General features: G+C 46.3%; 1 protein-coding gene across 4 annotated transcripts in view; it reads right to left on the reverse strand.

The window, feature by feature from the left end:
• Positions 1-20329, reverse strand: part of KIF2C (kinesin family member 2C) — a 121944-nt gene that overhangs the window by 22319 nt on the left and 79296 nt on the right. For all 4 annotated transcript variants that reach the window (XM_030207222.1, XM_030207220.1, XM_030207221.1 and 1 more), the window contains 9 exons: positions 18177-18272; positions 17586-17640; positions 17338-17500; positions 15971-16061; positions 15228-15291; positions 15048-15139; positions 14558-14700; positions 13565-13769; positions 12098-12208 (listed from right to left, as the gene is read on the reverse strand). In XM_030207222.1, the coding sequence (XP_030063082.1) occupies positions 12098-12208; positions 13565-13769; positions 14558-14700; positions 15048-15139; positions 15228-15291; positions 15971-16061; positions 17338-17500; positions 17586-17640; positions 18177-18272 (1020 nt within the window). The remainder of the gene's footprint in view (positions 1-12097; positions 12209-13564; positions 13770-14557; positions 14701-15047; positions 15140-15227; positions 15292-15970; positions 16062-17337; positions 17501-17585; positions 17641-18176; positions 18273-20329) is intronic.

Genomic DNA, 20329 nt, shown 5'->3' on the forward strand with positions numbered 1-20329 from the left:
TCCTATTTCTCTCCCCATATAGAGCTCCACTCTCAGCCTGTCTCCATTACCTAGCCTCTCCTTGATTTCTTTTTTTAACTTTCAAAAAAGTACACTTTTAAAACAAATAGGAGGAAATATTCACTTAAATAAGCTCCAATTCCCATTGCCAGAGGATGAGGTAACAGTGGTTAGCATATCTGGGTTTAAAAAAAAGTTTTGGACAAGTTCCTGGAGGAAAAGTCCATAGTCCGTTATTGAGATGGACATGCGGGAAGCCACTGCTTGCCCCAGGATTGGAAGCACGAAATGTTGCTAATTGGGTTTCTGCCAGGTACTTGTTATTCACCAGTTACAGATAATCCATACTTGTCCAAACATCAATTAAAACTAGGTTTCAAATTTGAATAGCTCATTATTTAAAATACACATGGGCCTTCAAGACTGGAAACAATTGAGAGTTCTTTATTCATAAAGAACCGACCCGTGTTTCGGCATTATTTATTTGTTACATTTGTACCCCACATTTTCCAACCTATTTGCAGGCTCAATGTGGCTTACATAGTACTGTAATGGCATTTGCCAATTCGGTTGATAACAAATACAGGTTGTATTGTGGTCTAATGAGGTAGGTGTGTATCAGGCAACATGAGGGTCGAAGGGAATGTAGATTGTATATTGTCCAGTAAGATCATTGGTTATGCTGTGTTGCTGGGTGTGGGGATTTATGGTGGATCGGTGGGGTAAGCCTTTTTGAAGAGATTGGTTTTTAGTGATTTCCTGAAGTTTAAATGGTGATGGATTGTTTTTACAGCTTTTGGGAGTCCATTCCATAGTTGTGCACTTATGTAGGAGAAGAAGGATGCGTAAGTTGTTTTGTATTTAAGTCCTTTGCAATTAGGGTAGTGTAGGTTTAGGTATGATTGTGATGATCGGATTCTGTTCCTGGTTGGTATATCTATGAGGTCTATCATGTATCCTGGGACTACGCCATAGATAATTTTGTGGACCAGGGTGCAGATTTTGAAGATGATCCTTTCTTTGATTGGGAGCCAGTGCAGCTTTTCTCGGAGGAGTTTGGCACTTTCAAATCGTGTTTTACCAAATATCAGCCTGGCTGCTGTGTTTTGGGCGGTCTGGAGTTTTTTTGTGAGTTGATCTTTGCATCCCGCGTAGATTCCATTGCAGTAATCTGCATGACTTAGGACCATTGATTGTATTAGGTTTTGAAAAATTTCTCTCGGGAAGAAAGGCTTTAATCGTTTAAGTTTCCACATTGAGTAGAACATTTTCTTTATTACGGAGTTTACGTGGCTCGCAAGGGTAAGGTTGCGGTCGATTGTGACTCCGAGTATTTTTAGGCTGTCTGAGGTAGGAAGGGTGTGTGTCCTGGGGTGTTTATGGTTGTGGGTTTGTACCCTTTATGTTGAGATGAGAGGATGCGGCAGTGTGTTTTTTCAGTGTTTAGTTGGAATGAATTTGCCCTCTTTAATTGGGTTGCAGCTTTATATCGACACCCCCTGTCCCAATTGCGGATTAATGGGGTTGACTCGGAGCCCTTTGAGTTGTTTAGGGGTACACGGCAGGGATGTGCTCTTTCCCCTCTGCTCTTCGCGTTAGCCATGGAACCCCTGGCGATCTTAATTCGCAATGATCCTGAGGTGCAAGGCATTAGAATAGGGAGGCAAGAAACTAAACTCATGCTCTTTGCGGATGATGTTCTGCTTACATTGTCTCACCCTGGGACTTCTCTGCGGGCAGTGATGGGGATTCTTGAGAATTATGGGGTGGCTGCGGGCCTTAAGATTAATCTCCAAAAGTCGGAGATCATGCCGATACAATTTTCAGAGTGATTGCAGGAAGAGTTACAAGCCCTTTTTCCTTTTAGATGGACCCACAGATATATTCGCTATTTGGGGGTTAATTTGACGCCGAAAACTGTGGATTTGTTTCAGGAAAATTTTGCCCCTAAATTAAAGGAACTGCTTCAGGAGTTAGAGAGATTGGGGGGGGGGGGGGGGGGGGGTTTATGGATGTCATGGATGGGTAGAATAGCGGCGGTAAAAATGACCCTGCTCCCAAAGTTGCTCTCTCTCTTCATGGCACTGCCAGTACATATTCCACATACCTTTTTTAATACACTAAAAAAAAAAAAAAAGATGTTTGCTTTCATATGGTGTAAGAGACCACCCTGAGTGAATCGACGGATCTTATATCAGCTTAGGAGGGATGCCGAATTTTGAATTATATTATAGAGCAGCCCCGTTTCAGATGCTGGCCACAGTGCAGAGAGGGCCGAATAAGCTATGGACATGCAGCACAATGGGACTTGAAAGGGGTGCCTATATGGGCGGTTCTGTGGCTTCCTTTACCGTTGTTGAAGGGTCTTTTGTCAGATTTGAGTGGACAGATGGGAGTGGCTTTGGGAGAGTGGGCATGCTGTAGAGCCGCTTGGTTCCGGGGACGCAGATATCATTTGACTACACCCATTGTGTATGCAACTGATTTTGTTCCCGGTAGAATGGAGAAAGTGTATGGGCAATGGTCGGCAGCGTCTCTACGACTGTTGGGCCAGATTTGGGAGGATGGGAAGTGCCACATTTGATATTTTGAAAGATGAATTTGGGTTGGCAGACAGGGATAGATTTCATTATTTGCAGATTAGAGATCTTATACACAGGAAAGCAAAGGAGGAACTATCCCTGTCTGTAACTGAGTTAGAATTGGCAATGAGAGCTGGGGAGGGGAGAGGGGGGGGGGGGATCTCCCGGATCTATAGAGCTTTGCTTCATAAGTCTCAGCCTCTTGAGAAATGTACACGTAATTGGGAGACCCTACTCTCTACTTCCTATGAGCCTGCTACATGGAGAACAATTTTCAAAAGATTACTTTCTTTCTCTGTGGCGACCCCCCTGGTGGAAAATGGGTACAAGATGCTATATCAATGGTATATGACCCCTAGCAGACTGGCCCGCATTTTTAAAACAGGTGAGGCGCAATGTTGGCGCAAATGTGGGGCAGTAGGAACATTTTGGCATATTTGGTGGGAGTGCCCGGTGGTATAACAGTTCTGGCAGAGCCTGCAGGCAGGATTGCAGGGAGGGCTGGGTACTGAGGTTACATTACACCCGGGCCTGTGCCTGCTGAATATCCCGAAGGAGGGTGGTCGAGCCCCCCATCATTGCCTTTTGTCCCATATAGTTACCACAGCTCGAACATTAATTGCCAAACTGTGGAAGCAAACTGCGACACCTACGGTGGATCAGGTGTTAGCGAAGGTGGATTATTGCTGCATAATGGATAAACTTACAGCCTTAAGGCAAGGAGGCAGGCTGAGGTTCATTTAAAACATGGGCTCCATATTTGGAGTGGAGGGGTTTACCGGTGTAATAGGGATAAGAAGGGGTACTTCTAGTGGTGGGCAAGGTTTAGGATCCCTGAGCAGAATGGAGGGGGAGGGGGGAGAGGGGAATACTGCTGTTTGTAATTGTTGAATATATGATGATTTTTTGTGTTTTTCTGAAAAGCTAATAAAAATAATTAAAAAAAAAAAAAAAAAAGGAATGAATTTGCCCAAGAGTCCATGATGTTCAGGCCATCATTGATTTCATTGGTTATTTCTGTAAAGTCATGTCTGAAGGGAATGTAGATTGTAACGTCATCTGCGTAGATGAACGGGTTGAGGCCTCGATTGGATAGGGATTTTGCCAGTGGGATCATTATATTGAAGAGTATTGGTGATAATGGTGATCCTTGGCGTACTCCGCAGGCTGCTTTCCACGGTGGTGATATGTTTGAGTTTGATTTTACTTGGTACGTTCTAGTGGTTAGAAAATCCTTGATCCAATTGAGTACGTTTCCATCAATCCCAAAGTGGCCAAGGAGTCTTAGTAGTATATGGAAAAATTATGTTCTTACCTAATAATTTTCTTTCCTTTAATCATACCAGACCAGTCCAGACTAATGGGTTGTGTCCATCTACCAGCAGAAGGAGACAGAAAAAATAGTTCCAAGTAAACCGCCCCTTAAGGGTATTGTGCAGCCTGGAATGTTCAGTATTTCGAATAGCCATGCAATGGTGCTCTGAAGTCTAGAAGAAAACACAGTTAATACCAAACAGGCAAACTCTTGGAGCCAATATGCAGAACCTCACTGTTCCTGCTTGGCCAAAGGCAACTGCAACCTCCCCTCACAGTAAAGCAAGCGGGAGGGAATGGTCCATAATGAGCTTGCTCAAGCACATAGAGATCTACCCCTGAATCCGGGGAAAGAACTCTGTGATGCCAAGTAACAGGAGTCATACAGAGCTGGCACAACAACAAGTGGCAGGAGACTGAATAGAGAAGATGAAGTAGGCAGTGCTGTAGGACATCCCACTGTATTGAAGCGTTGTGGAACAGCCAGGGATACCTAAAGGAAACAATACTCTGACAGACTTTAGCCACGGAGGGCATCTGGACTGGTCTGGTATGATTAAAGGAAAGAACATCAGGTAAAAACATAATTTTTCCTTGTCATCTATACCAGACCAGTCTAATGGGATGTAGCAAAGCCACCAAAAAGACCGCCTTCAACGTCAGGTCCTTCAGAGACAGCCGCGATAATGGCTCAAAGGGCGGCTTCTGCAAGGCCCGCAGCACCAGATTGAGATTCCACGTAGGCACTATCGAGTGCAGAGGAGGGCGTAGGAGATTAACTCCTTTGAGAAAACGCACCACACCTGGCTGAGAAGCCAGGGAAGCACCCTTCAGGCGACTCCTGAAGCAAGCTAGAGCCGCTCCTGGACCTTAAGAGAGCTGAGCGACAGGCCTTTCTCCAGACCTTCTTGCAGGAATGCCAACACTGAAGCAATTGGCGCCGTGAAGGGAGACTGGGATCCTGCCTCGCACCATGATACAAAGGTACGCCATACCCTGCCGTACGTAGTAGAAGTAGAGCGCTTCCATGCTCTCAGCATAGTGGGGATGACCTTGTCCGAGAAGCCCTTCTTCAGCCGCTCCCGCTCAAGAGCCAGGCCGCAAGACTAAAGGGGGAGAGGTCCTCCATCACCATGGGATCCTGATGTAAGAGGCCCTGCTCCGCTGGAAGCCGCAGAGGACTGTCTATGGAAAGCCGGATTAGGTCCGCATACCAAGGGCATTTGGGCCAGTCTGGACCCACCAGGACCACCTGGCCTGGATGTTTCGCCACCCGGCCGAGAATTCTGCCCAGCATAGGCCAAGGCGGGAACACGTAGAGAAGCTCCTGTACCGGCCACTGCTGGAGAAGAGCATCGACCCCCAGAGAGCGAGGGTCCCGTCCTCTGGTGAAGAACCGCGGCACTTGGCCGAGGTCGCCGTCAGATCCAAGGTCGGCATGCCCCAGCGCTTCGTGATCTCCAAGAACACCTGAGCAGACAGTTGCCACTCTCCGGGATCCAAGGTATGGCGACTGAGAAAGTCCGCCTCGACAGGACTCCCGCAATGTGAGCCGCCGACAGCTGGTCCAGATTCACCTCTGCCCACTGGCATAACTTCATGGCCTCCCTGGCTAGGGGGGCGCTCCTGGTACCTCCCTGGCGATTGACATAGGCCACGGCCATGGCATTGTCTGACAGGATTCGAACTGGCCTCAGTATCAGTACCTGAAGAAATGCTTGAAGCGCCAACCGAATGGCCCCAAGTTCCAAGAGGTTGACGGACCACTTCGCCTCCACCGGCGACCATATCCCCTGCGCTGTCCTTCCCAGGCAGTGGGCTCCCCAGCCCGTCAAGCAGGCGTCCGTCGTAATGACAATCCACTCCGGGGACGTGAGAGGCATACCGGCTGACATCAGCCACCAACTTAGCGCCCTTCTCACCGCCGGGTCCAGGGGAAGGTGAACTGCGTAATCCTCCGAAACCGGAGTCCAGCATCGCAGAAGAGTGCTGTAGTGGCCTCATATGGGCCCTGGCCCAGGGCACTACCTCCATTGTGGCCGTCATGGAGCCCAACAGTTGCACATAATCCCAAGCCAGAGGCGCTGAGGAGGCTAGGAACCGGCCCACCTGGGCCTGAAGCTTGAGGCTCCGGTTGTCCGGCAGGAACACACTGCCCACTTGGGTGTTGAACCGAACACCCAGATACTCCAGGGACTGAGTTGGGCGCAGCTGACTTTTCTCCCGGTTGATGATCCATCCCAGGGAGCTCAGAAGAGCAATGACCCTGTCCGTCGCTCTCCCACACTCCGCAAAGGAGGGAGCTCGAATCAGCCAGTCGTCCAGGTAGGGTTGGACTTGCACTCCTTCCTTGCAGAGATAAGCCGCAATGACCACCATCACTTTGAAGATGGTCTGCGGAGCCATAGCCAACCCGAACGGGAGGGCTCTAAACTGGAAGTGCCGGCCCAGCACTGCAAAGCACAGAAGCGCTGATGAGGCGGCCAGATGGGAATGTGCAGATAAGCTTCCTTGATGTGCAAGGATGCCAGGAATTCTCCTTCTTGTACAGCTGCAATCACGGAGCAGAGAGTCTCCATACGGAAATGCTGTACTCGCAAGGCCTGATCGACTCCCTTGAGATCGAGAATAGGCCGAGAAGAGCCTCCTTTGTTTTGGCACCACAAAGTAAATGGAGAAACGTCCTGTGCCACGCTGCTCTATGGGCACTGGGACCACCGCCCCAAGGCAGAGCAAGTTGTCCAGAGTCTGCTGAACTGCTGCCACTTTGAGGGGAGACTTGCAGGGAGAGTTCATGAACCCGTCTCTCAGGGGCCAGCAGAACTCCAACTTGTAGCCGTCTCTGATGACTTCTAGAACCCAAGCGTCTGAAGTTACCCTGGTCTACTCGCCCAGAAAAGAGGACAGCCTTCCTCCTATCTGCTCTGGGCCATGGACCAGGGCCCCGCCATTGGGTACGAGACCCTGGGGGAGGATCGGAGGAAGAACCTCCTGTGCGGCGGTCTCTGTGAAAGGAATGCTGCTTCGGGGAGAACCTCTGCTTGAAGGAGGAGCCCGACTTGCCCAGGCAATACGGACGGGCTTCTTGAAAATGGCCCTTAGAGGAACCAGGGCGAGCACTGCTGGCCCTTGCCTTGTCCTCCGGCAACCTCTTGCCTTTAGAACTGCCGAGATCCATCACAATCTTGTCCAGCTCATCCCCGGAGCAGCTTGCCCTTAAAAGGCAACTTGGCTAAGCGGGATTTGGAGGCATGGTCAGCTGACCAATGCTTAAGCCATAGCCATCGACGGGCAGAGACTGTCTGAGACATACCTTTAGCCAAGGCTCTCAAAACATCATACAGCAAGTCTGCCAAGTAAGCCAAGCCCGACTCCAGGACCGGCCAATCCGCCCTCAAGGAAGGATCCGAGGGGGAGGCCCGCTGCACCACTGTCAGGCATGCCCTGGCCACATAGGAGCCGCAAACCGAGGCCTGCAAATTCAAAGCGGCCGCTTCAAAGGCTAACTTTAAGGCCGCTTCCAATTTCCTGTCCTGTGAATCCTTAAGGGCAGAGCCACCTTCCACCGGCAAAGCCGTCTTTTTTGTCACAGCAGGCCTCCTTGTTCACCCTCTGGCAGAGGGTACAGACGAGTCATGGCCCTGGCTACCTTGAGGCTCGCCTCAGGAGAATCCCATTGAGCCGAAATTAGAGTTTTCATGGCTTCATGGATGTGGAAGGTCCTGGAAGGGCGCGTGGTTCCCAACATAATAGTGCAACCCGTCGAGGCTGAAGGAGGGCCTTCCTCCGGAGAGGAAATACTCAAGATGCTCATAGCCTGAAGAGGTTAGGCAGTTCCTCTGAGCGAAAAAGCCGCGCTGCAGAGGGCGTCCAGCGTGTCACTCCGCAAAGGAGCCGTGCGGGAAGCATGGCGCTTAAACTTCGCCCATCTTCTTACCGCCGCCCAACTCAAAGGCGGCCATACTAGAGGCCGTCCGAGCTGCATGGGCGGACGATGTCGGAAGGGCGGACATCGGGGGATGGGCGCCTAAGGCGGGAAAGGCCGCCGACGCCCCAGTGGAGGAAAAACCGGCTAAATCAGCAAAGTCCGGAAGGGCGCCCAAAAAGCGCTTCCCCACTAGCCGTGCGATCGCGGTCCGGGGGAGCGCTTTTTCGCACCCTTACCATCAGACGCCATGATCCACGAGGGAAACGTTCAGGGAACCCCCTGCCCTATAGGAAAAGGTAAAATTACCTGCTTCTTGCTCCGAGCTGCAACGAATTGTGTCCCAGTGAGCAGCTGCAGTAAAATCTTTTCTGCTTCAAGATTGTTTTTTTTTTTTTTTTTTTTAACGGAGCCAGCAGGAGGGGGGAGAAAAGGAGGGACCTGGCATCACCAGGTTTGCACTTGCTCATGAAGAGCCCTCAACCCCAGGTACTCAAAGCCTAAGTAAATAGGCGTGGAGACCAAGCCACAGCTGCTGCGTGTGACCACACACCTGCTAGAGAGAATACTGAGGATTTCCTGGTAACACATGACCACATATAGAGAGGCAAAAGATTGCTCTCTATCTCCACCTGCTGGTAGATGGACACAACCCACCAGTCTATGGATTGATCTGCTTGATATGGAATAATTACTGGTTTTACACATAGCACATATCAGTATTCCACAGGGCATCTACAGCACTCAACCTTGGATCATGGCAAGGAAATGATTATAGGGCAGTGATGGCAAACCTATGGCACGTGTGCCACAGATGGCACGCGCGCCGTCGCCTCAGCCAGAGTAGAACTGCTGGTGTGCTTTTTTACCGTCCGGCTGTCCAGTGGATTCTTCAGGGCAGGCAGGAAAGATCCCCAGTCTTGCCTGCCCGCTGCCAGTGCTGACCCTCCCCCGCTGCCGGATCGCTCTTTAAAAATGGCCACTGAGACTTCTGCTGAAGTCTCGACGGCCATTTTGAAGACCGGGTCTTTCCTGCCTGCCCCGAAGAATCCACTGAACAACCTGGGTGGCTGGGGGGGGGGGGGGGGGGAGGGGAGAGAGGACAATCGCTGGGTATGGATGGCAGGGGGAGAGAAGAGAATCTCTGGACATGGGTGGCTGGAGGGGAGGGCTGCTGGACATGGATGGCTAGAGGGGGGGCAGGGGGAGAGAAGAGAATCGCTGGACATGGGTGGCTGGAGGGGAGGGCAGGGGGAGAAAAACTGCACAAGGATGGAGAAAATAGGCAAAAGCTGGATCCACATTATACCTCCTCCAGTCAATTCCACTAAGGAGGACCCAGTTTTTACTTACGGATGGAAGGCAAGAAATGAAGAAGAAAGGAGGAAAGTAAATATATGGAAAGGAAGCCCTGGAAACGGAGTTAAGAGAACAGATAGAGAGAAGCAGAATCAGAGACTGTGAACAATATGGATAGAAAAACAAAGTCACCATACAACAAAGGTAGAAAATCATTTTATTTTCATTTTAGTGTTTGGAATATGTCCAATTTGAGAATTTACATCTGCTGTCTTATTTTGCACTGGGTATACTGGAGCTGTAACAGCTTACAGAAATGATTTATAATGAAAAAGAATCATATTTTTTCTCCTATACTAGTATATACTTGTTCACTGGAGGCTTGTCTGTAAGAATAGTAACATAGTAACATAGTAGATGACGGCAGAAAAAGACCTGCACGGTCCATCCAGTCTGCCCAACAAGATAATTTCACATGTGCTACTTTTTCTGTATACCTTACCTTGATTTGTATCTGCCATTGTCAGGGCACAGACCGTATAAGTCTGCCCATCATTAGCCCCGCCTCCCAACCACCAGCCCCGCCTCCCACCACCGGCTCTGCCTCCCAATCTTGGCTAAGCTTCTGGGGATCCCTTTCTTCCGAGCAGGATTCCTTTATGTTTATCCCACGCATGTTTGAATTCAGTTACTGTTTTCATCTCCACCACCTCCCGCGGAAGGGCATTCCAAGCATCCACCACCCTCTCCGTGAAAAAACACTTCCTGACATTTTCTTGAGTCTGCCCCCCTTCAATCTCATTTCATGTCCTTTAGTTCTACCACCTTCCCATCTCCGGAAAAGGTTAATTTGCAGATTAACACCTTTCAGATATTTGAACGTCTGTATCATATCACCCCTGTTTCTCTTTTCCTCCAGGGTATACATGTTCAGGTCCGCAAGTCTCTCCTCATACGTCTTGTAACGCAAATCCCATACCATTCTCGTAGCTTTTCTTTGCACCGCTTCAATTCTTTTTACATCCTTAACAAGATACGGCCTCCAAAACTGAACACAATACTCCAGGTGGGGCCTCACCAATGACTTATACAGGGGCATCAATACCCCCTTTCTTCTGCTGGTCACACCTCTCTCTATACAGCCTAACAACCTTCTAGCTACGGCCACCGCCTTGTCACACTGTTTCGTTGCCTTCAAATCCTCAGATACTATCACCCCAAGATCCCTCTCCCCCGTCCATACCTATCAGACTCTCACAGCCTAACACATACATCTCCCGTGGATTTCTATTCCGTAAGTGCAATTGCAAGAATAAGGGGGAATTAAATATTATATTTGTTGAATTACATTAATCTGCACTGCAAGGTTTAAGAACATGTGCTCAGAACATAAAAGACCATTTATTTACAATCAGTGGCGTTCCTAGCCAATCCCCGTCTCCCGCGTCACCGAACCACGCCCCACGTCACCAACCCCACCCCCGCATCACTAACCCCGCCTCCCACCACTAGCCCCACCCCCGTCATCCCTGACATCAACCCCGACCCTGAAAGGGTTCTATTGGACCAAATTGGACCAATAGAAGCCCCGGAAAAGCTTCTATTGGACCGAATTGGACCAATAGAAGCCCCGGAAAAAAACGCCGAACTCACACAGCGGCAATGGGAAAACCGCCCAAAAAACCGCATCCCGCGGCCGGCGATATTTTCCCGCCGCCACTGGCAAAAACCTGCCCAATTGGGCGGTAAAACCGCCCACCTGGCAAACTTTGCTTCCTGCTGGCAAATGGCTTTCTGTATATGTTTCTTTGTCTGGGGGTTTCACAAACCCCCAGTCTCTGTGTCTGCTGTTCCATCTTTGAGCTTTTATTATGCTGATTCACACCCAGCCAAGCTTTTGTTCAGTCTTCCAGGTGGGAGGAGAAGAGGAACTTGAAATCTCTTTGCTTCAGTACCTTTTATCTTTGTATCTGACCTAACAAAATGTTTAAACAACTCTGGTATCATGCTACAAGATGATAATGGACTTCCGATCATGGCAATACACAACAGACTGGCATTAAATATTAAATATCGCAGAAATGGTGGAACCATGAGAGACACCTGTTGTGATAACAGACCATCCTTAAAAAACTCTAAAGAAATGGTCAGATAGTATATAGCAAAACCAACACACTACCCTGAATACCTAAGGAATACAACATGTTAAGAAATATTTATACATAGTAACATACGTAGTAGATGACGGCAGAAAAAGACCTGCACGGTCCATCCAGTCTGCCCAACAAGACAAACTCATATGTGCTACTTTTTATGTACATCTTACCTTGATTTGTAACTGTCATTTTCAGGGCACAGACCGTACAAGTCTGCCCAGCACTATCCCCGCCTCCCAACCACCAGCCCCGCCTCCCACCACCGGCTCTGGCACAGACTGTAATAATTCTGGCCAGCACTATCCCCACCTCCTAACCACCATATCATAGTGTTAGCTATTTTTGGTATAGGGATAGATTTGTATTGGGAGTTTCATATTATTTTTATTTTATTTTTTGTAGACTCAGTCTTGAACACCCAAAAATGAGTGCAGCATGCATGCAACAGCAAAAATCACATTAATTATTCAAAAGCATGCCAAATGCTTTTAAAGTTCTGTTATTCAGGTTAAATTGCCCTGTTGGCACTTGGCGATAAATAATCAGATTTTGAGTTGCTGTTTGGGCATTCAGTCTCTGAAAGGTTCACCATCACTGCTATAGGGCAAGAAGCAGGGTAGAGAATGAACTGTTTGTACCAACAGATGTGGCAGTTAATCTCAGATTTCACCTTTCAAATGCCACTGCAAGTGTAGGTGGGAATAAGTAGCTAGTGGGCTGGACATGCAAGACAGCAGCTAAGCAAAGTCCAAAAAACCTTTCCAGCACCTTACATGCAATTTAAGCAAAACACTGTACATTAGCGTGAGGTGGGAACTTACCATGCACGTCCTTGAGTTTTCCCCTATGAAGGAGTCCCTGAGCACTTGCGTTAGCGTGCTCTCCCTGAAGGGTGTGTGAGACTTATTCTGTCCTAGAGCACGAATACACTCCTGAAAGTCAATATGTAAAAAAACAATATGTCCAGTCAGCAAAAGTGGAGAAGCAGATACTAGGTGTTGACACTGCAATGAGAAATGCAGATTCTCTAATGCAGATGTGTGGAATGCAAACTAGAGGCATGGAGGTCTAACTGTAGCTATATATTAGAGTCCCTGGCCAAAGCTATTTCATGCACTCTCACTGGCTTTAACACACAATGCCTTTAGTTCTAGTGTCGCTGGAAACTGTCATGAAAGAACATTCCAGCAACCCAAGCAGACTCTGTACACAGTCATTGAAGAAAAGGAGGGAGTTTTTTTTTTTTTGTGGAGAGCTGTAAGAAGCCTTAGGATTTATCTCACTTTGTTCAATATTAAAAGAGAGTTACATTCACTTACTGTGGGTGTTTTGTCCCCAGAGGCTGTACAATCTAACTCCTGGAATCTATCTAGATTATCCAAAGTTGGACGCAGATCCCAGATGCGCACATCAACTAGTCATTAGGTGTTAATTGGCAGTAATTAGGAGTTATGCACATATCTGTCCTATTCTCTAAGATGCCTACCTAAATTTCATAGCCTGCAACTTAAAACGGGGCATTCCCAGAATAAGACTCTCAATACTACTGCCAGCAGTTGGGCGTGAGGAATCCATGCTAAGCAATTTTTATAGAAATGGCTCTTAACGTGCCTAATTTTGGGTACCATTTACTAAATCTGGCCTAAAGTTTGCATCACTAGAAATGAAGGATTAAGTTACTCTGTCCAACGTGAAAAGGAGCAGCAGTAGAATTTGAACTTGTTCTTGGCACACAGCTCCACTGCATTTATACAACATTTGAACCAGCTGTTGTACTTATTTCCAGATTACTGCTGGTTTTGGACATAAATGCCATCTGTGGAAAGTGCTTAGATCTAATAAGTCAATCTGCATTTCCTCCTCCTCACCTACCCCCCCCCCCCCAACCAAAGAGATGGGTTGGTCTCTTGGGTAGCCTTACAATAGGGAAGTGCAAACCAGCTTCAGATCTTTTGTACTCACTATGAAGAGTGAGGAGCATAGCATTAACCTTCCAGTCAGAAGAAACTCAGGCACTCCTAACAATTTCTAGAAGCTATGGATTTGAGACTAGGACAAACTTCACCCTGTTTGTATAGTGGTTGGGCCACAGGGCTCAAAATGGACTTCAGCCATTAACACTGTTATTTGGTTAAAAAGTTTTCAATTTATGCTGTCCTACTCCAAAAAAGCCCCCCCCCCCCCCCCCCACAAGGTGATTTACCTTTCAACCAGACACATCAAAACAGAACAGCATATACAGGAAATCCTAGGTCCTCCTCATATACAGCCCCTGTAAACAAATTTACCTTTAAAGCGAGCAAGCTTTTGTTGATTTCTGCTCCTTCCATGCGAGTCTGCCTATCGGCACTGCCTGTGTCTGCACCCCGTTCATTCCCAGCAAGATCTACCAGGGAGAACTTGCCATGCAGCTTCCCCTTTTTGCGCAGAATGATCTGGAAGCAGGCATGGGAGCGAGAGGAGCTGGAGTTTGCAAATGTTTGCCCAGAAGTCCTGAACCACAAGAGAACAGAAGCCTGTGAGGAATCTGTGCAGTAAGCAACACAGACTGAAGTGAGAAAGCACCTCACTGGGCAGTGAGCTGAGGACAGTCAGCCCATCCTCTCCTTCTCTTCTAAAGTCAGTCAGCATGATTGTCCACAAGTACACATACAAGCAGCAACTCAGACACTGTACCAGTAAACAATGAACACTCTGATGTGCATTGGTGATCTTAGAAAATGAAAAGTTTACTGGGGATTCTGTCTGTAAATAAGGGATGGTGTTATCCTTTATGAAGTATGCACTCTACTTGAACCTCTTAAATAAGCATTAAATCATTGTTATTAGAAGTCTGTGTGTCCAGGATAGGGAGGTCCATCCTCTACAGCTACCTCTCAGTGTTATTACTTCTCCAGATTTGGAGGTCAAATTCTTAGGCTTACACCATAAGGCTAATTTCTACAGCCAGTGAAGGGATCCATAGCCAAGGCAGCTTCAAGCTAGAGAGCAAAAACCCAGTACGTCAAGCTCCATCGCTGGCCGTCTTCAAATCTAAGCTAAAAGCCCACCTTTTTGATGCTGCTTTTAACTCCTAACCCTTATTCACTTGTTCAGAACCCTTATTTTATCATCCTCACTTTAATATTCCCTTATCTCTTGTTTGTCCTGCTTGTCTGTCCTAATTAGATTGTAAGCTCTGTCGAGCAGGGACTGTCTCTTCATGTTCAAGTGTACAACGCTAAGTACGTCTAGTAGCGCTTTAGAAATTATAAGTAGTAGTAGTAGTAAGTAGTACTTACCTGCAAGAACTGCCCATCTCGATCATCTTGATGACCTCCTCAGCACAGCTAACCAACCTCTCCTGTAAACCCACAACTTGTACCTGCTGCTTCCCATCCTCCAATACCCGCAGCTTTGCCTTCTTATTCAGCAGATCAAACACCTATATCCAACCACGGAGACAACGGCAATATAGGATCGCTTAGTAGCTATAATGGTAAATAAGTGCAGAGAGGCAACTTGCCGATTGCGGACTCAGTTTTGGCACCTCCTTAAAAACTAGTGTAATGTGGAACAGTTTGAAAGTCTCACTGATATATGTAACTAGAGCAAACCTCATAACAGAACAGCCAAAACCACAGCACCTTTTTGCTCCCCCCCCTCCACCTTTATGGTTTATTAGTATTTAATATACTGCTTTGGATACCAATACAGTTCCTGTGCTGTTGCTGCTGCTAAGGCTGAGCACAAGCTGAATCTTGCATGCAAACTCCAGAAAGAAGTTCTCACCTTTCCATTGTAGATCTCAAAAAAGCTAACATACACCTCCAGGTCTAAGTTCTTGTATCGGGGTTGTTTAAGAAGAGCAAAGACATCCCATGCTGAGCAGTGGAGAAAGGAAAAGGAACATTGCTGAGCAAATTAAAGTGCAATGAGTTAAAGATAAGAAACGCAATGTTCAGCACTTACATGAGAATGCATAGACTCCCTTTGAAACGTTCTGGCTTTTTCCGGAAAAGTCTCCGCCCATAGTCTGTTAAAAAGAAGTCTTGTTATGGAAGTGTTCCAAGACCAAAACATGTCTTAAATCTGCAAGAGAGGTCACAGTCCTACTACTGGTCCATAGCTAAATCAGAAATGTATTCTTACTGAACGCTAGCTTCTTCATGCTAAAACTTATGGTAAAGCCTCATCTTCCCTTCTCCATCTTACCAAGATTTAAAAGGAAAAATATGCTCTCAGCAGCAATGAGACTGGTTTTTAGATCACCTTCACAATGAAATGATGAACACCTATAATTAAAAAAGGTTATTCTAATGAAATCCCCCATGCTGCCCAGTGATATTGCCAATATAGTAGGTCTAAAAAGAATTGTTAGCCGACCACTGTTCACAACTGGCAGTCAGCAGAAAAGCCCAGGACTTGACAGACCCTAGAGGTGGCCCTTATAGGTAGTATAGGCATTGTGTACAGGAGGCCTACAGCTCACAATGTGTTTCCTCTGGAGAAAACAGAACATTGTAGTGCTGGATTTCACAGCTGTTGGAAATCACTTTGAAAGTGCATTTGCCTGTTTCAGAGCAGAAATGAGACTTGTGAACTCCAAAAACATGCTCTATACACCTCCTATAAAATCAGCATATCACAATTTACTACTACTACTATAAATCATTTCTATAGCAGGAACACATCAATGGTTATTCAGTGCTTACATGCGTCTTCCCACTTCCAGTTTGGCCATATGCAAAGCAAGTTGCCTTCCCACCTTCGAAAATGGTTTGCACAAGAGGTCTTGCTGTGAACCTGCCAAGGCAAGACAACCAAATTTTAATGAGGAATACCATGACATTGGAGTTTAAGGAATTTGATAGGTGGCGATAGTTTATTTCTGCTGCTTGAGTCTACTTATATTTCAACTTGTTTTATAAACTGATGTATTTGACATTTAATTGCATTCAACAGTAGAGATAGTGGTGGTCTGGCATTTAAGTGATAAGTGATAAATGAAATGCTCTGTCCCTCTCCACACTAGCCAGTGCAGATACTAATCTCCTTACAGTTGCCCTAAAGAAAATCAGGCATCATAAAGTGTTATGATATTCAATGTCCACCGAATCAGAATTAGGAAAGGATGATCACCAGGAAAGTTTTTTTAAGCGCACACATTGCCATTCTAAGAGCGGACATGGTAAATTCACCACTTCATGTAAGTTTCCGACTGGGTGAAAACAGATACTATGATTAGCTAAATGAGTGCAAGTCTTGTTCTGTCCTCCTGTGTGTGGTTGGTGGGTGGGAGGCGGGCTCTTGATTCTTCTACTCAGTGCTGAGTTTATTGTATTCTAATGCTATGCACAGAATTATTGGATGTATTCTAAAATGCTCTGGATCTTGTTTAAGAGTGGCATATAGAGGTGATCATTTCATAAGGAGCCACATGTGTAAATGGCAGTATTCTAGATAATTATGCACATAGTCACTTACACATGTAAATAACCTCTTCTAGAATGCAAAATGATTTGCTGCTGAGCATATGGGTACATCACACCTTGACATGTGTTTGATCATTCGCACTAATATTTTTCTTTATAGAATAGCTTACAATAGTCACTATAACCTGCACCTCTAGTGCATCCCTGCTATAGCATTACCCTTAAAATGCAAAATGATATTTACTCATCTTCTTCCATGCAACAAACATGATAGCACAATAGGCTCAGAGTGTCTGACTAATGCATTAAAGGATTCAACTCCAGCCCTAAACGTCTCTGCATTAAGGGAATCCCAGGGCACATGCCTTCTCAGAAAGGCTGGTCAGAATTATCTTGTTTTAAAAAGGGGAAACCCTGAGGGCCAATCTCTCTCTTTTGGTAATTAAGTTACAAGATCATACAATCATAAGAGTAGGAAAAATAGATGCCTACTTATAACTCAAGTACTGTACACATCAACCAAAACATTTTTGGTGGACTCATGAAGGTGGTCCTGTTTTGGGCCATCAGAATGGGCAAGACATGCCATTTTCTTGCAGCTCAACCACCCTTCCCTTATTTCCACCACCCAGCGTTATCAGTTGTACCTGTATACCATCTCATTTGAAGCCGTTTCATCAAAAGCAAAATCAAACCGGAAGGCCTGGTTCTCCAAGTACTTTGTTAGATCTACTTTCAGTTTAGGCTCATGTACTAAGAGCACTCCCTTGCTGGGGACTGAAATGACATCGATTTCCTTCTTTGAAAGCTCTGCAGAGGAGAGGACAACCATTGGTAAATAATTATTTAGGCAGCAGGATTATCTGATGTGATCATTGTAAGGTCTGCACTTTACCTTGCTTGTTTAGAGGGCGCTTCCGAACACACACGCATATCCGATGCTCTTCAATCTTAAAGATATACAACAGACACAGAATGAAGGCTTACTACTACTATTAATTTCTGTCCACATTGGCACTTGATACAAAGGGAACCTGAAAGCTTGCGTAGGAAAACTACCACACTTATGGCCCTCTTTGTTTACATGTTTTGTTCCCAGTAAGATTACCACCCACATCTGAACACTCATGCCATAAGAAGACACCATGAGGCATATTTTCAAAGCACTTAGCCTTCCAAAGTTCCATAGAAACCTATGGAACTTTGGAAGGCTAAGTGCTTTGAAAATATGCCTCCATGTGTGGTAAAGTGCTGCAGGACAGGAATGAGGTGGGCTGGCAGGACCCACTACTAAAATACAAAACAGGCAAGCCATCTTCCTGGCTAGACCTTTGTTAGGCCAGTGGTTCCCAAACCTGGTCCTGGACGCACCCCAGCCAGTCAGCTTTTCAGGATATCTGCATGCACTGTCTCCTTGGTATTCATTGCTTATATGCTGAAACTGACTGGCTGGGCATGTGTTCTTAAAAGTCACAAGCTTACTTACTGGGTCTGTCAGGCTCATTTGCTGGCACTCTAAAGTAGTTCTGAATTCATTAATCATCTTCCCAAATTCCCAGTTTGGAGCACTGGTATCATAACCCTGTAAGACAAGAATTATAATAGTTTTTATGTTAATACTCCAATCAGTCAAGAGACCCCTAAAGGTGCACAGACCTGCCAGTTCAGCTTGAAACTCATTGTCCAGTATCGACTACCTGGGGTCAGGCCAATGGCTCTTTGGTAGCAGTATGCAGGTGCCTAGATTTCAGTAGGCAAGAAATTGAATTATCTGGGGTATATCACAACACCTTTCTAGCTCTCCTACTCAGCTTGACTGAAAGCGGTGTTGGGGGGGGGGGGGGGGGTGTTAAGAATACGTGCTATGGGAGGGGGAGCCATCATTCTTAAGAGTACCAATACCTGCCCTACGTTAAAAAAAATATTAACTTATACTCTGCAATTTAAGAAATTTTTGCATGTTTAATTTTGTAATAAGTCATATAATTCATTTGTAATCTAATATTAAGTGATAAAGAATTCCATACCAAAGCAGCATAAAGGGAAAGACCATCTGGCAAGGTTTGCCTCTTTGATGATACCCTATTGCAGATTTAGGTATTCACACCATTTGGGGGGGGGGGGGGGTAGAATCTAGCAAAGCCTGAAGAATGATGCAGTGTTTGGCAGTTATGATTTAAAGCTAAAACAAAATGCAGGTCATATACTTGGCCTACAAAACCATGAGGAAGTGGTACAGTATAGGGGTGAAGTACTTCTGTGCATGAAAGAGAAGGGATAAGGGTAGAGGGTGATTATATGCTATTTTAAGGTGGCAAAACAGGTAGAAAAGAAAACAGTGAAAGACTTGGGTACATAGAGAGGAATGGCCAGAAGGAAAAAGGGAGGTGATGCCTCTAAATGAAGTTTCACCAGAGACTTATGTAGAGTGTATAATTCCGGATACTGCACCTTCAAGATGGAGCCATTCCAGAAGGCGGTTGCTGAAATGTCAATAGTCTTCATCATAAAGTATGGAGACAAAGTTAAAGTTCTCAATGCATATACTTTGGCAGAAAGGCAGGAGAGGGGAGATAGAGATTTAAATACCTGTGACATAAATGCACAGGAGGTAAGACTTTCAATTGTGAGGAAGCTTTGGCATGAGAGGATGTGGCAAAACATCCTATTTGACTGACTGTGCATTTGTCCTTTAGATTGTAAGTAGAGAGCTGCACGGCTTCCGTCCCCGCGGGAATCCCGCGGAACCCGCGGGATTCCCGCGGGGACGGAGGCAGTTCCTGCGGGGTTCCCGCGGAAGTGTAAGCTGCACCTGCACCAGCCTCTCATCTACCGAATACCAATTTATTTGAGTGCTGTCTCCTCCTCCTCTTCTTCCTTGCTTTAACAGCATAAATGTGGAAAGTCTTCCATTAAGGAGGTGGTAGAGTCACAAATGATGACGGAATTCAAAAAGGCGTGGGATGAACACAGAGGATCTCTAATTAGAAAATGGAAGTTATATAAAAGCTAACTTTAAATGGCTGCATGTGTGTGGATATGTCAAGTGACACTTAGATGGCGACTCTGGCTGTGATGAACTAGAGCTGATACCTGACAGACTTGTATGTTCTGTGTCTCATACATGGCAATCTGGTGTAGGATGGGCTGGAAAGGGCTTAGACAGCAACGTCAGTGGCTGGAACATGAGGACAGTGCTGGACAGACTTTTACGGTCTGTGTCCCACAAATGAGAACATGAATAGGCTGGAGTGGGCTTTGATGGCAACTCCAGCAGTTGGAACATAAGGATGGGGCCAGATAGACTCCTGTGGTCTTTGTTCCAGAAACACGAAAGAAAGACCATAATCAAGTATATAATATCACACTCATTGATTTAATGATGAATTGATCATGAGTGACTGTTGGGCAAAGTGGATGGACCGTTCAGGTCTATTTGCTGTCACTTACTATGTTACTATTAATCCTCTTTGCTCCCAGGCTGGTGCACAGACCTCAGCTCTGACACAGGCACGAGAATCAGATGTCACCTGACCTACTGGCGCGTGCATGTGGCGGCCTCTCAGCACACACTGCCAGTGAATCAGAGACAAATCTTACATGTGCGCACCAGAGTGTTCCAAGTTCCAACTTCCATTC

The sequence above is a fragment of the Microcaecilia unicolor genome, chromosome 6 (genome assembly GCF_901765095.1).
Source record: "Microcaecilia unicolor chromosome 6, aMicUni1.1, whole genome shotgun sequence".
In the NCBI taxonomy this organism is placed as follows: Eukaryota; Metazoa; Chordata; class Amphibia; order Gymnophiona; family Siphonopidae; genus Microcaecilia; species Microcaecilia unicolor.